The 13,926-nt window shown below is 39.5% G+C and overlaps 1 protein-coding gene across 2 annotated transcripts in view; it reads left to right on the top strand.

Moving 5' to 3' along the window:
• necab3 (N-terminal EF-hand calcium binding protein 3) overlaps positions 1-13,926 on the top strand; it is a 77,075-nt gene that overhangs the window by 1,515 nt on the left and 61,634 nt on the right. For both annotated transcript variants that reach the window (XM_034695233.1, XM_034695225.1), the window contains exons 2-3: positions 377-523; positions 12,040-12,064. In XM_034695233.1, coding sequence (XP_034551124.1) covers positions 401-523; positions 12,040-12,064 — 148 coding nt within the window. In that variant the 5' untranslated portion in view covers positions 377-400. The remainder of the gene's footprint in view (positions 1-376; positions 524-12,039; positions 12,065-13,926) is intronic.

Genomic DNA, 13,926 nt, shown 5'->3' with positions numbered 1-13,926 from the left:
TATTTTGTGTTGGATCATATCAACACAGAGACTGTGGGGTATTTTCCTGATTACAGTGTTGGAAAAGCTTTTACATACAGATTACTTTAGGTCCAGGCATTGACGCTATGATTGTTGTTGTTATCAGGTTTCAGAGATGCTATTTGGCCCTCGTTAACTCAACAGTTTGATCCAGATAGATGAACGAGCCAATCACAGCGGCTCCAGCAGGAGGGGGCGGTCACTCTGCTCAGCGGCGCATCACAAAGTTACAGAGCATCTCTCTCAGTCCCCGCCTGCCTGCTCAGCCTCACCTGCTCTTCTTCTCTCACCTGCAGCCTGCCTCTCCTCCAGACTTCGACCGAGACTTTTACTTCACCCTTTTCTCTGTCTACAGTTATCTATCTGAACGCGCTCAAAGATGCTGGCTTGTACGGAGATGATCACTATGTGCCTGCAGTCCGCCAAGCAGAAGCATCTCCGGGCTCAGCAGCAACAGCAGCCGCTGCACAGCACCGGACAGGGGCTAACCATCTTTCATGATGTGAGTGGTTTAACTTCATTACTTTTTAATCAATGTAAAAAGTGGAATTTTATAACAAAACTTTAGGGTGTAACTGATATTTACCTTCAAAATAATATTCAGTGTCCTGTTGAATGTCAAAGTGCCTCAAAATTAAATAAAACCATTAAAGGTGGAGAAACTTCTATACTTCTCCTACAGTCTTGTACAGTTTTTAAGGGTTAATTTCACACTGAAGTTCGTTTTCTTGCAAATTCCATGCCAAGTGAAAGAAACAACATTTTCAATTGTTGTCCTCTTGGTATCTTACATCACACATCCAAAGAGGATACAGTACTTGGCCTTGTGCATATGTGAGTGTGTGTCTGTGTGTGTCAGAGGAAAGTAGGAAGAGCTGCAGCTGCTGCCTCTGCATGATAAATTAAGCTCTCACAGGGGTTCTACTCATTTTGTGACACACACACACATAGGTTACACACACATAAAAACATCAACAGCCTTAGAAATTCAAAATGACATGCAAATGCTAAACATAAAATAACCATGCTCATTGTAACAAATTTAATCTGATGGAAGTTGATGTAGAATGGTGCATGTTTTTGATTTGATGTTTTTGATGTTTGGCTGCTGTGTCTCACACACAGCAACACACACAGACACACCTACTCCTGCTGGAGTTTGAACCAATAACACCCGCTGCTGCAGCCCTGCACTAGAAACCATCCATCACCGCAGTAATTACCAATCCATCACATACTGTCTTGTTGTGTGTTAGTAGGCCAATAATGTGCCTGACAAATGGTTTCTTAACTGACACCTCTCTGTCAATTATGTCACTAACACAACAAACAGACAGCCTTTATCTAAATAAGGACACATTAGTCATATATTGCAGAGATGTCACTGTATCTTTGTCCCTGCACACGGCACAGCAGCCTTGTTCACACTGAATGTAGAGCAGCACCTCCACATTCGCTCTACAACCTTGAGTTTTTTTTTCTGTTGATGGAGCACAAACATGCTAACAGGATCACTCAGCTTGATGTTGGAAACATAATTGTGTTTGATAGTCTAAGACAGCCTGAGCAGGATGTAAGAGAGTAGATAAAAACTCTAAATACTCCACAGGCAGACGAAGACATGCTGTCTTGGATTTGATTGCCATGCTTGCCTGCTTATTGTCTTTTTTTCCTAATCCTATTGCCACTCTGGACAAGTACAGGAGGAAGAATGTGCAGATAGTAGGAGTCTTATTCATGCTTCAATTATTATCCTGTCAGGACATCTACAAGAACATTTTCAGTAATAAGTTAAGATATAAAACTATTGGAGAGCGTATTCAGGGGCTGGCCAAGGCCCCTTGAACTCTGATTGGCCACCACAGGTGTCACCAAAGAAATTCTAAACTGTGATTGGCTGTTTGCTTAGACAAAGGTGGGACATATGCTAAAATCAACTATTTGGGTACTGTAAATTGTTACTGTGTGTGTGCAGATGTACTTTTCCTTTCATGTTGGTAATCAAAGTAGATATGATCAGTGGAGAGGATAGGAAAGATAAATGTTACTTGTCAGTGTATGTGTGCGTGTACCATTGACTGTATAAAGTAATGCACAGAACAAAAGCAATCTCATGTTAAGCCATCATTTTTTGAGCTTTCCCTGGTGACTGGCTACAGTATAGGTCACAAAGCCCGCCTCCTCCATTATAACAGATGGAGCATGGATCAAACTAAACAGTTAAACTACTCTTCAATAATTTTCCTCAAACTCTTTATCTCTGTATTTAGTTCTCATCGTTCTGATTTCAGTTCAAGCATTCATGTTTCATAGAGATTGGTTTTAATTATTTGTTTGATGTTGAATGATGATTGACTGATGGCTTTGTTGACAAATGCAGGGTTTCTGCATAGACTGTATAATAAATGGACATAGTCCCTGTGACGTCACCCATCTGTTTGTGAAGCGCTGTTTTGAAGCCAATCGTCAGCGGGTGCCACACTGGAAATGCTGACCTCAAAATAACGTCTGTTGAGCTAGTGTAAGGTAAAGAGGCGGGCCTTTAGCCTTTTTGCTAACCGTCTTTTAAACCAGGCTGTCAACATACTTATTTTTGCTTTAAAGATCGTCTTTTGAAGCAAATGTGCGGTGAAATGCAGTTTTTAGCACTTCCGCATAGGCTTCATATTTTAAGGCTGGAGGTTGCCTCTCAGTTTCCTGCAACGTTCCAAGCAAGGTTGAGGAGGAGCAGAGAGAAAAAACGTATGAACAAACACAAGAGTCATTGACCTTTTCATAACCATGAATGTCTGCTTCAAAACCTCACAAAAATCTGTTCTGCTGTGGACTGAGGAATCTTAATCTTCATAAATGTGTGTTTTGGCAGAAAAGTCTTCTGCACATGCTTTAGCTTCACCAATAGAGAGCAGTATTTCAGCTTCAGTCTTACAGTGGGGTAGAATCAAAGGAAGGTTGTCGATTCTATAATGTCATGCATGTGCATCATTCATGCCACCTCTGTGAAATCAGTGCCCCAGGTTGGCCACCCATGCAAAATGAAAATATGTATATTTGCTCCTTGAAAACTGCAGTTGAAGTTTTTTGGACAGTCAAACGAATGTGATATAAGTTAAATCAAGTTAGCTAATCGGCCTAAATCACGCAGAGATACTGCCTTGAGTAAAAATTGCAAAGCAGGTCGATGCTGATTGATTTCCAGAGGCTATGTTAGTAGATTCAACTTCATTGCTGCAGTGGTCTACATTTATTTTCAATAGACTGCTAGAGATGTAAAACACCCATAAAGAGGTATTAAAACACTTATGCAATAGTTACATACTTTTCAAAACCAAGACATCAATAGCAGCTGTCTATATTTTATATTTTGTGATGATAATGATCAAATTATTACTGTGAGAGTTGCAGAGATTCATAGTATTCAATGGGCATTCTCACAGTGAGCAATAAAGCAATGTCCTGTTCAGAAGCCAGGGGAAATAATGATACTACTTTAATCATACACATGCTGATGACACGGTTGCCACTGCTTCTTTTTAATACCCGTGTTTCGTCAATCCTGTTGGTCTGAGGCTTTGCTGATCACCAGCACTGTTTGATTGTCTCACTCTGTCCTCCCTCTCCCGATGTTCGCTTTTTCTCCCTCGATAAAAAACAAGACAAATGGCATGTAAGGAAACTGAAAGGGAAGAATACACGTTTGTGAAATGCCCAGAAATATCCACCTCGGTGAATGTTCAGGAAAAATGTCAGTAAAGAAATATAGTATGCACAATATAGGTAACAGTATTCAGTCATTAGCTCTGAGGTTACTCCTCCACAAACATAAAATATGAGGCCCCGCATGAAGCGGTGTGTGTCGGTGGAGCCTGAGAGATCCCACTGTCTTAACACCTGCCACTATGACATGAGAACAGCAGCGCTCTGGGTAGCAGGTCTGACCTTTTCCTGGCTTGCTGTAAATGATGCATTATTGTCTCCTGACACTGTAGAGCCCAACGACACAGACAAACAACAAACATGTCGAAGAGCACTGTTTCTGTTCTCCCTGAGTTGAGCATATGTGGAGAAAAAAATGCTGCTTGGATCGGAGCCATATGAGAAACAGAAAAGACTTACTATGTGAAAAGATTGACATCATGTGGACGGCTAGAATATAAATGTATGCATGTCAAAGCTTAATAGCAGCATTTACTTTAATCAGGTAACACAGGCAATGATTTCCAGCTTTGAGTCTAGACAGATTCATCAAAAATAGAGCAGTGAGTTTGATGTAAAGTGGTTTGATCTTGTTATTAGTCAGGTCCAACACTGCAGAGAAACAGACAACGAAAGACAGAGAGCAGAGGTGCACAACCCAAGCGTGTTGACCAATGGAAAATGAAAGTGAGGAGGCGTATTCTGCTGTTATTAATAACTTGTAGGTCACAACTGATGAGCAACTCAGACCTGACCGCTGCCTAACAATGAAGACAACAAACCATGGGGGTGGGGAAGAGAATCGATAGAACAGGACAGGTGACGTTCTTTTTAATGCATAGCTTCTCCCCACCATCTACACTGATGTTGGTATTTGTGCTCGGACGTGAGATTGATTCTTGTGGTGCAAACACAAAGGCATTTTTCTTATATTCTTATTCAGCTATTGATTTATGAGGTGTTCGCATTACAGTGCGATTCCATTATTATTGCAGAATGAGTATTTGCAAAAAATCATACAGGGAAGTTACTGCAATGAATAAGATAAAGGATTACATTTTTTGAAAAGTGTTTTCATTGTGCATGTGTACATTTTACCAATTGGATGGAGGCCTGCATATAATTGCCATGTTTCTTGTTTTTGTAGATACTGTCAGATGAAACTAAAGTTAGCTATCAGCTGCACTAAGATTAATTGCTTTCAGTCTTTTGGTGATAAAATCCTTCTTTTTATTCATTCTAAATCCTAGAGGGACACCTGTGAGATATAGCTAACATAAAGTACTCTCTGTCATGGGTTGCTTTTTAGTTTGAGTCATTCTTGTTTTAGTTCCCAGTGTTATTCAGTCCTCATTTCTTGTTCTTGTCATGTTTCTTGTTTTATTTTGAAGTATTTTCCCCCAGTGTGTCGAGTTTTCCCTCTTCAGTGATTGTGTGCCCCACCCTGATTAGTTTCACCTGTGTCTCATCATGACACACTTGTGTTTGATTACCCTTTGTGTATTTAGTCCCTGCGAATCCTCCGTTCTGTCTTTCCAGGGTTTCTCCTGTGTCCTTTCCTCCAGTGATTCAAGTGTTGATTTTGCTTTGGACTGTTGTGTTATTTTGCTCGTTACATTTTTTCATTGGCTGTTGTTGGACATTTTCAGTAAGTCTCTTCGTTTTCCCTTTTTGATGTTGTTTGATAAATATCTTAAGTTGTCTGCATGCGGGTCCTCCTCCTTGCAAAGTTGAATAATTTAATCTCTCATCACAAATTTTCCTCATATCATCCAAGCCTGGTGTCAGCTTAATAAACAAAATTTAAAAGCTTCGATTGGTGGAGACCAAATACAGAGGCTAAAAATTAGGGTTACAGGTTAACTTTTCTCCATACTTTGATTTTGAAAGTTTTAACATCCTGAAAACACATTTCTGGCACAGTAGCTTTGGACAAAAAAAATCAACACTCCTTTTTTTGTAGATTTAGCTTTTATAGTCAGCCTGTCAGCTGCAAAGACACAGTGGTCTTTATTGTCAGCAATAAAGACCACTGTGTATCTGCAGCTGACCGGTAAGAGATAATGCATGGTGAGTCGCTGATCATGCAAAATGGAATCCCGACAGGATGAGCAAGACTCCAATGTTAATCAGATTGTATTTCACATAGAGGCCTCTCACTATGTGTTATCTTGCTAATTACCAAACTAAAGGCTAAGTATTGATTTAAAGATTACTTTATTGATTTAACAAAGCATGTATTAGTGCAGCTTAAAATAAAGTCCCCCAGATCTGATTGTTAGTATCACTTCCATGGCCACGGTATTCTTATCAGCTTACCTTGTTGGTCAATTGGCATTAAACTCAACATTTTCAGTCGCTGTAAAATCTAAACATTGTCCTTCTTTGCTGTTATCAATCACTTTAAACTTAACATTTTCATTCCTGGTAAAATTAAAACATCAGCCTTTTGTTGTTGTTGTTCTTAATGGATGCAGAAAATAAGCAGCACCTGTAGAAGGTCCTCTCTCTGTAACCTTTACGTTGGCATTTTCTTCTCACTTCACCAGTCCTGTAACACTGCTAAAGACCATAGCCTACTGTGTTGCAGTTTGTGATTGCTTTGTTTCTGCATTCATCAAATTGATGGATGTCTCTTTCACTCAGCTGTTTGTGTGTTTTGATACCCATAGCTAGTTTCTGTGCAGTTTTTGCCACTTTTTGTCTTCTTTTCTCTGCTGCTGATTGGTCAGCTATTTACCACAAATCTTAAGTTTTGAGCTCTTTAAATAAGTTTAGAGTATTATTTAAAAAAAAAACTAGACATCATAAAGCAAATCAGTCAGTGGACTCTTTTCATGGGTTGATTTGATGGGTATAATCTGGCATTGCTCTTGCTTTTCAGATCATTTAATTACTGTTGTTATAAGATTTTGACCAATCAGAATCACACATTTATCTCAGCTGGGTGATTGGTAAGAAAGCTGGGTAATGACTTTGTAGAACAGTACATGTTTTACCCTGTAACGTGTCCTTGTCTTACCACATTGGACTTGAATATAAAAATGACTATCACCCAAAAGTGTCACTCTGCTTCATCTGTGCGTGCAAGCAGCTAAAAAAATCAATGGATGATCTTTATCTTTATAGGCATTTGGGGGATGCACATGCTTTTAGTCCCAATAAGTGGTTTAGTGATAATGGTATGCTCATTTCATATATTTCTATTTGGGTGGTTGTGCAGTGCAGAGTACAGTCCTCTGAGTCTGTTTTTTTTCTTTCTTTTATGTTCATTTTTGTGTTGACATCCTGTCAGACTCTGGAAACTGGAGTTTCTCTTTGTGTGACCAGGAGGCAGCCCCTGTTTCCAAGGCTGGCTGGAGCTGTCTAAAAGCACTCACATGGTCAGCTATAAAAACCATAGTGTATGGCCATGTGTCTTGTTCATGTTTGCCATGAACTGGCTTATCCGGTATGAGCCACTGCACAGTCGTTCAGATATTGTTTCCAGTTTATTTGTGTAGAACAACTTTATAGTGTGCTGCCTTGAAGTGAATCTGAATCAGACAGCTTGCAGTGGTTGTGAATTTTTTAAACTGTTGTTAAAAATAGACTTTTCATCATCCAACAGAAGCCAAGTATTCAAGACAATTACTGCAATAATCCCTGCCAAGTCCAGAACAGTCAGACAGTCTGAAGAATAATGAATATAATTTCACTTTGAGCAAGGAGACAAATCATTAACTGCATGTTTTTGCTGGTATATGTCCAGATTTTGAACATCCCCAGTTAAAAAGAAAGCAATTGCCACCTAAGTTTAATTGAAGAAGTGCAAAGACAACATATCAGATGTTGAAAGAACTTTATTGTTTTATAAAAAGTATTATGCTAAGTTTCAATTTGATGCCAGCAATACCTTTCAAACAAGTTGGGACAGGGGCATGCTAACCATCGTGTTGCATCACTTCTTTTTAAATAACACTCTGTAAACGTCCAGGAACGGAGGAGGCCAGTGTCTACAGTTCTGAAAGTGAAATGTCATCCCATTCTTGCCTGATATAGGTTTTCAGCCAGTCAGCAGTTCAGGGTCTCTTTTGTCAATTTTTTCACTTTTTTGTCATGATGCGTCAAATGTTTTCAATGGGTGATGAGTCAGGACTGCAGACAAACCAGTTTGGCACCCAGGCTCTTCTATCACAGAGACATGCTGTTGGACTACATTCAGAATGGGGTTTAGCATTGTCCCATTTTCTTGCTGAAATATGAGAGGTCTTCTCTGAAAGAGGTATTGTCTTGATGACAGTTGTGTTGCTCCAAAACTTGTAAATATCATTCAGTATAAATAGTGCCATCTTAGATGTGTGTCCATGATCTCCAAAAAGAATGTCAAATTTTGATTTATCAGACCACAGGACAGTTTTCCACTTAGCCTCAGTTAATGGGTCCATATAAAGAGGCTCGCAAGGCTGGCTTATGTTTATAAATGGTTTCCTCTTTGTATGGTATAGTGCTTACAGACAACAGTTTTTGGAAGGGATTTTGGGCCCATGCTGTGATTTCCACTACAGAGCGATGACTGTATTTAATGCCTGAGGGCCCGGAGATCATGGCCAGTATTGGTTATTGTCCTCGTCTATTTTTTACAGAGATTTCTCCTGATTCTGTGAATGTTTAATGACATTATGTACTGTAGATCAGGGGTGTCAAACTCATTTTAATTAAGGGCCACATCAGCATTATGGTTGCCCTCAAAGAGCCAGTTGTAACCGTAAGACAAAATGCCGACGTACAGTATCTCACAAAAGTGAGTACACCCCTCTTCTTCTGAAGATGATGCACAAGAAAGCCTGCAAACAATCTTCTAAAGACGGCAGACTAAGGGCATGGGTTACTGGAACCATGTATTGTGGTTTGATAAGACCAAGATAAACTTATTTGGATCTGATGGTGTCAAGCGTGTGTGGCGGCACCAAGGTGAGGAGTACAAAGACAAGTGTGTCTTGCCTACAGTCAAGCATGGTGGTGGAAGTGTCATGGTCTGGGTCTGCATGAGTGCTGCCGGCACTGGGGAGCTACAGTTCATTGGGCGAACCATGCATTCCAACATGTACTGTGACATACTGAAGCAGAGCATGATCCCCTCCCTTCAAAAACTGGGCCGCAGGGCAGTACTCCAACATGATATCAACCCTTAACACACCTCCAAGATGGCCACTGCGTTGCCAAAGAAGCTGAGGGTAAAGGTGATGGAGTGGTCAAGCATGTCTCCAGACCTAAACCCTATTGAGCATCTGTGGGGTCTCCTCAGATGGAAGGTGGAGGAGCGCAAGGTCTCTAACATCCACCAGCTCCGTGATGTTGTCAGTGCTGAAAAATAATGGTGACCACACAAAATATTGACACTTTGGGCCCAATTTGGACATTTTCACTTAGGGGTGTACTCACTTTTGTTGCTGGTGGCTTAGACACTAATGGCTGTGTGTTGAGTTATTTTGAGGGGACAGTAAATTTACACTGTTAAACAAGCTGTGCACTGACTACTTAACATTATATCAGTGTCATTTCTTCAGTGTTGTCCCATGAAAAGATATAATTAAATATTTGCAGAAATGTGAGGGGTGTACTCACTTTTATGAGATACTGTAGATTGTACTCTTTGACAACCACACTGCCTAATGACACGAAGGACATACCGGTTTCTCACCTTGAAGCACAAACATGTACTCCCCTTCCGAATCTGTCTTGAAACTGCCTTCTGATACTGCCATCTGAATCAACTTTTCTCTTCCTGGACATTTTGAGGCCATTTGTATGCACTTCTACAGACTCAACCTGTAGTCACTGTAGTAAATACTGCAGTGGGTACGCTGCACCCTCCTGGCGGGAATGCTGTCATTTAGGGGGTTACATAATTGAAATGCATTATGGGAGATGTAGTTTATGGTCAATGCACGTTTAAGTGCAGATTTTTTTTTTAAATAAACAGTCATAAGCCTTAAGCTCTCGCGAGCCACATAAAATGACTTGGCGGGCCACATTTGGCCCGCAGGCCTTGTGTTTGACACGTGCTGTAGATAATGAATCCCTAAATTCTTAGAAAATTGACGTTCAGGAATGTTACTCTGAAATTGTTGAACCATAAACTCACGCAGTCTCTCACAGAGTGGTGAACCTTGCTCTTCACATCTTTACTTCTGAGAGACTTAGCCTTCCTGGAACGCTCTTTTTATTCCCAGTCATGTTGCTTACCTGTTTCAAATGAACCATAGTAATAAGCATATATTGAACACTCTACAAACTGCACACAACAATCCTTTCGATTTTTTTAAGTTATCTACACCATTTAAAACCATCTAAATTAAGCTAACTTTTTGGCTTCAATTTGAGACATTGCAATGGATTTAAGGCGATATTTATGTATCCGTAAGTGTCACAGACTTCCTCTTCATGGTCGCTTTTATGACAAATACAGCTGACTCCAGTGTTGCAGCCTCCACTGTCAGTCATTAGCCTTCTCATAGGTCACACTGATAACAGAGTGAGGGAGTCATACCTTTATATAACCGCTCTGTTTTTTCTTTATACAAATGTTTAAGAAAAAACAGTAAGAGAAAGACCAAAGAACACATCGATATAATTAACTAACAGCTCATGAATCAATTGAAATTGAATAATTCTGTGATGTGTTCAAAGGTTGCAGTGCAGTCATGGCAACCTGCCAGCAAATAGAAGCTGCAGCTGGCAGCAGAAATAGCTTCGGTGGACTTTTTTCACAGGAGACGCTAGCCAAAGCAAGATAAGCAGCTGTAATTAATAACTTTAACAATAGGTCTGTTCCATTGTAGGGGACCAGTGCATGAGTTCGCATATCCTAACATGGCCAAGCTGCTGTCACACCTGGTTATTTAGATAAGAGTACAATGAGCCAGGTTTGGGTTTCCAGTGTTTTTGCTCTCCAGGACCAGGTAATCCATTTTACCTCCAAAAAAGCTGATCCACTTCAGAGATTACCAAATCTGGATTACCAGTACTCTAAATGGGATACCACACAAACTCACCTTCTCATGCAATGGTTTTATTTATTTTAATTATTTTCAACATTGTAGATTAATACTGAAGACATCAAAACTATGCAATAATATGGTTTTGCTGTAATATGGATTACAACAGTGGTCAAATAGGCCTATCCATTTTGTACTAACCCCTACCTCAGAACAAAACTGATGGTCTCAAACACATTAAGAAGGCAAGTAATTCCACTAATTAACTCTTGAAAAGGCTCATGTTAATTAGACACCATTCCAGGAGACTCTTACTCAGCTATCATCGTGGTATTAACTACACCTTTAAAATTCATTGAATAGCAAGTTAAATGTCTTTAGTTTGTTGAATCATGTATGGGTATTACTGAATGTGAAGATGTGCTTCAACTTGTGGTCACAGCTACTCACCAATGAATACACTTAATGACAGGAGGAGCTCATACCAGCAGTGACTGAGTTTAGGTTACAGCTTTAAATCACTTCTTTTAATTTTATTCCTTTTTATAGTTTGTTGTTGTGTAATTGCAATTTTTTTTGTCCTGCCAAACTGTATGTTTGTTGCCATTTAAATGAATTAGAGCTGAGCAGACTCAAGTTGGAGTGGGTCATTTAAATAGTGGCATCTGTTCAGAGAGATGTAGCGTACAGATAATAAGACGGTCTCATTTTTCTACATGGATCTACTCTATTAGTGCCAATGATGAACCTCAGCTTGTTGCCATGGCTCCTATGTTTATTGTTTATTTGGGTTCTGGTGGAAATCAAAAAACCTTTTGCGGTCTTGTTTGATCAAAGATGATGTCAATACAGGCCTCCCATTAGTTGTTACCTTGGCTTCAGATGTACTTAAAAAATAATAGACTCCAAAACTTTGAACAATAACGTTTTAATCATTCTGCACATCCACATAACAATAATTACATTTGTCTTATATCATCAATAAAAGCAGATGTATGACTGAAGCACCTGCATGATTAGCCTTTTTTGTAGTGCAGTGACCATATGAATCTTCTGAAATGAGTCTTTACTACATAAGTGATTATTATGGAACCTACATCCATGCTGACACATGCCGTCAGATGGCATTTAACCGTACATGACTCCGAGTGTGGCAGTATCTGTCAACAAGCTAAAATTCGATGGCATGATTGAACTTACTGCAGCAGAAGTCAAACATCCTTCTGTGCTTTGACAGATTTCCATTAATCTTCATAATCTGCACCTGCATATTTCAAACATCCTCTCACTGGTGCCTGTCTTGAGGTAATAACTATCTCCTCCCTCCTCTTTTCATTTCCAGATTTTCCGCCGTGCCGACAAAAACGGTGAGTAAACAGAACATAACATGATGAATAATGTGTCACAATTTATGCTTATTCTTTCCCCATTTTGTTGTACTTGTTATTGTGCCTCAGACAATCTGGGCGGGGAAGTAAAGGATTTGCATGAATGCGTCTTGAAGCGAAGCTCCTTTCCTTTTCATGCTTCAACAACTTCCTCTGCCCAATTAAAAGGATGCTGAGATCCTGGATTATAGCTACGACTGAAAGAACATGTCCCACAAAATAAATCACCTCTCCGTCAGTGTCGACACAGATGACTTAGTGTTATTTACAAATTAATGTGAGTCATGTTAATGCAGGCTGAGCCATCTTTTCCTACAGTGAATCACTGATGTTAGGGCTTTATTGGGTAGTGAAAATGAGGTAACCTTACATTTCGGGGAGTATCAGGGTATACTTTATTCTCAGAGTGCATACACGAGTGCACCTGTGTTTGTGGAAATACACGGCTGTATTTCAGCATTCACACACTTTGTGCTATTCATCATGTGCACCACATCTTAGATTTTGTACGTAAATTAGGGTAAGCATGGGGAATGGCATCTTTTACCTTTTGCAGTTATTGGCTTTCCCCCAACTAATATCATCAATCATGAGAGACAATCTTTGGCTGTCAAAAAGTCAAACCCACTTCTGATCGCAGACTGCTCTAATGAAGTGGACTCAGTCACTACTGTTTTCAATCAAGCAATCTTTATTTATATAGCACCAAATCACAACAAACGTTATCTTAAGACGCTTTTACAAACATAGCAGGTCTGAGCCATACTCTGTTATACTATTAACAAAGACCCAACATCAAGACAGGATAAGACTCAGTCTTATATCATCTTAATCCACCATGAGCAGGGCACTTTGCAGCATTTAGCAAGTTACAGCGACAAGGAAAAACTTCTTTTAACAGGCATAAACACTGAGCAGAACCAGACTGATGTTAGACAGCCTTCGTGCCCACCCCTTTTGAAGCCTTAAGTGTCAACTTTAGGCCATGTTTTTGTTTTCTGAACCAGAACTGATTTGGTGGAAGGTTAGCAATGTGAACGATAACTATGAAAACAATTAGGATGCCAGTTTTGGCTGTGGAAATCATGCTTTGAACAAAATGTACTTATCCTGCTACTTCTTAGTGTCGTTTCAGTCAACAGAACACTGCATGAGGAATTTTGCAGTTTGCAGTGGTAGCGAGTTATTGTTCAAAAAAAAATCTCTGTTTCAAGGCTCCTTTTTCTCTAAATGGAATGTAATACTTGAAATAAGAAAATCACGTCTATGAACCAATCAACCAGAATATCACGGTGACTGACGTATGCATTCATAGCTTTTTACCAATATTATTAGTGCCAATATACTGTATATATTTTTTAATGTGGATACCATACTGGAATATTTAATGTCATGTGCCATTCTTTGACAATACCAAAGAGGATTAGGGCCACTCTTTTTTTTTTTTAAGAGGTGGCATTATGATTTTTTTTTTCATATTTTACAAAATAAATATGAAGTTAAAATGTTGGCTGTCAGTACTAAACATGGGCAAAGTTTCAAAAAGTGAGGTAGATGTGTGTCATAGTTATCCCAGGATGAGACTGCACGCTGCCCTGAACTATTTAAAGTCACATGGGAATTACACAAGAGCGGATTGAGATTAGCTCAAATCCTTACATCAACAATTGATAAATCTCCTTAGAGAGCATAATAAACGTAACCCTTGTCTTTTTGTTGTTGTTGTTGTTGTTGTTGTTGTTTTTTTGTCCCTTTCTTAAATTTCTGGGTCAGATTTGGAGTCCAAAACCATCATATTCCATAATTTGTTATTGTAAATAGAGAAAAGACGGTTAACTCAG

Source organism: Notolabrus celidotus, chromosome 1 (assembly GCF_009762535.1).
Source record: "Notolabrus celidotus isolate fNotCel1 chromosome 1, fNotCel1.pri, whole genome shotgun sequence".
NCBI lineage: Eukaryota > Metazoa > Chordata > Actinopteri > Labriformes > Labridae > Notolabrus > Notolabrus celidotus.
This window is presented reverse-complemented; position numbering and strand designations above follow the sequence as displayed.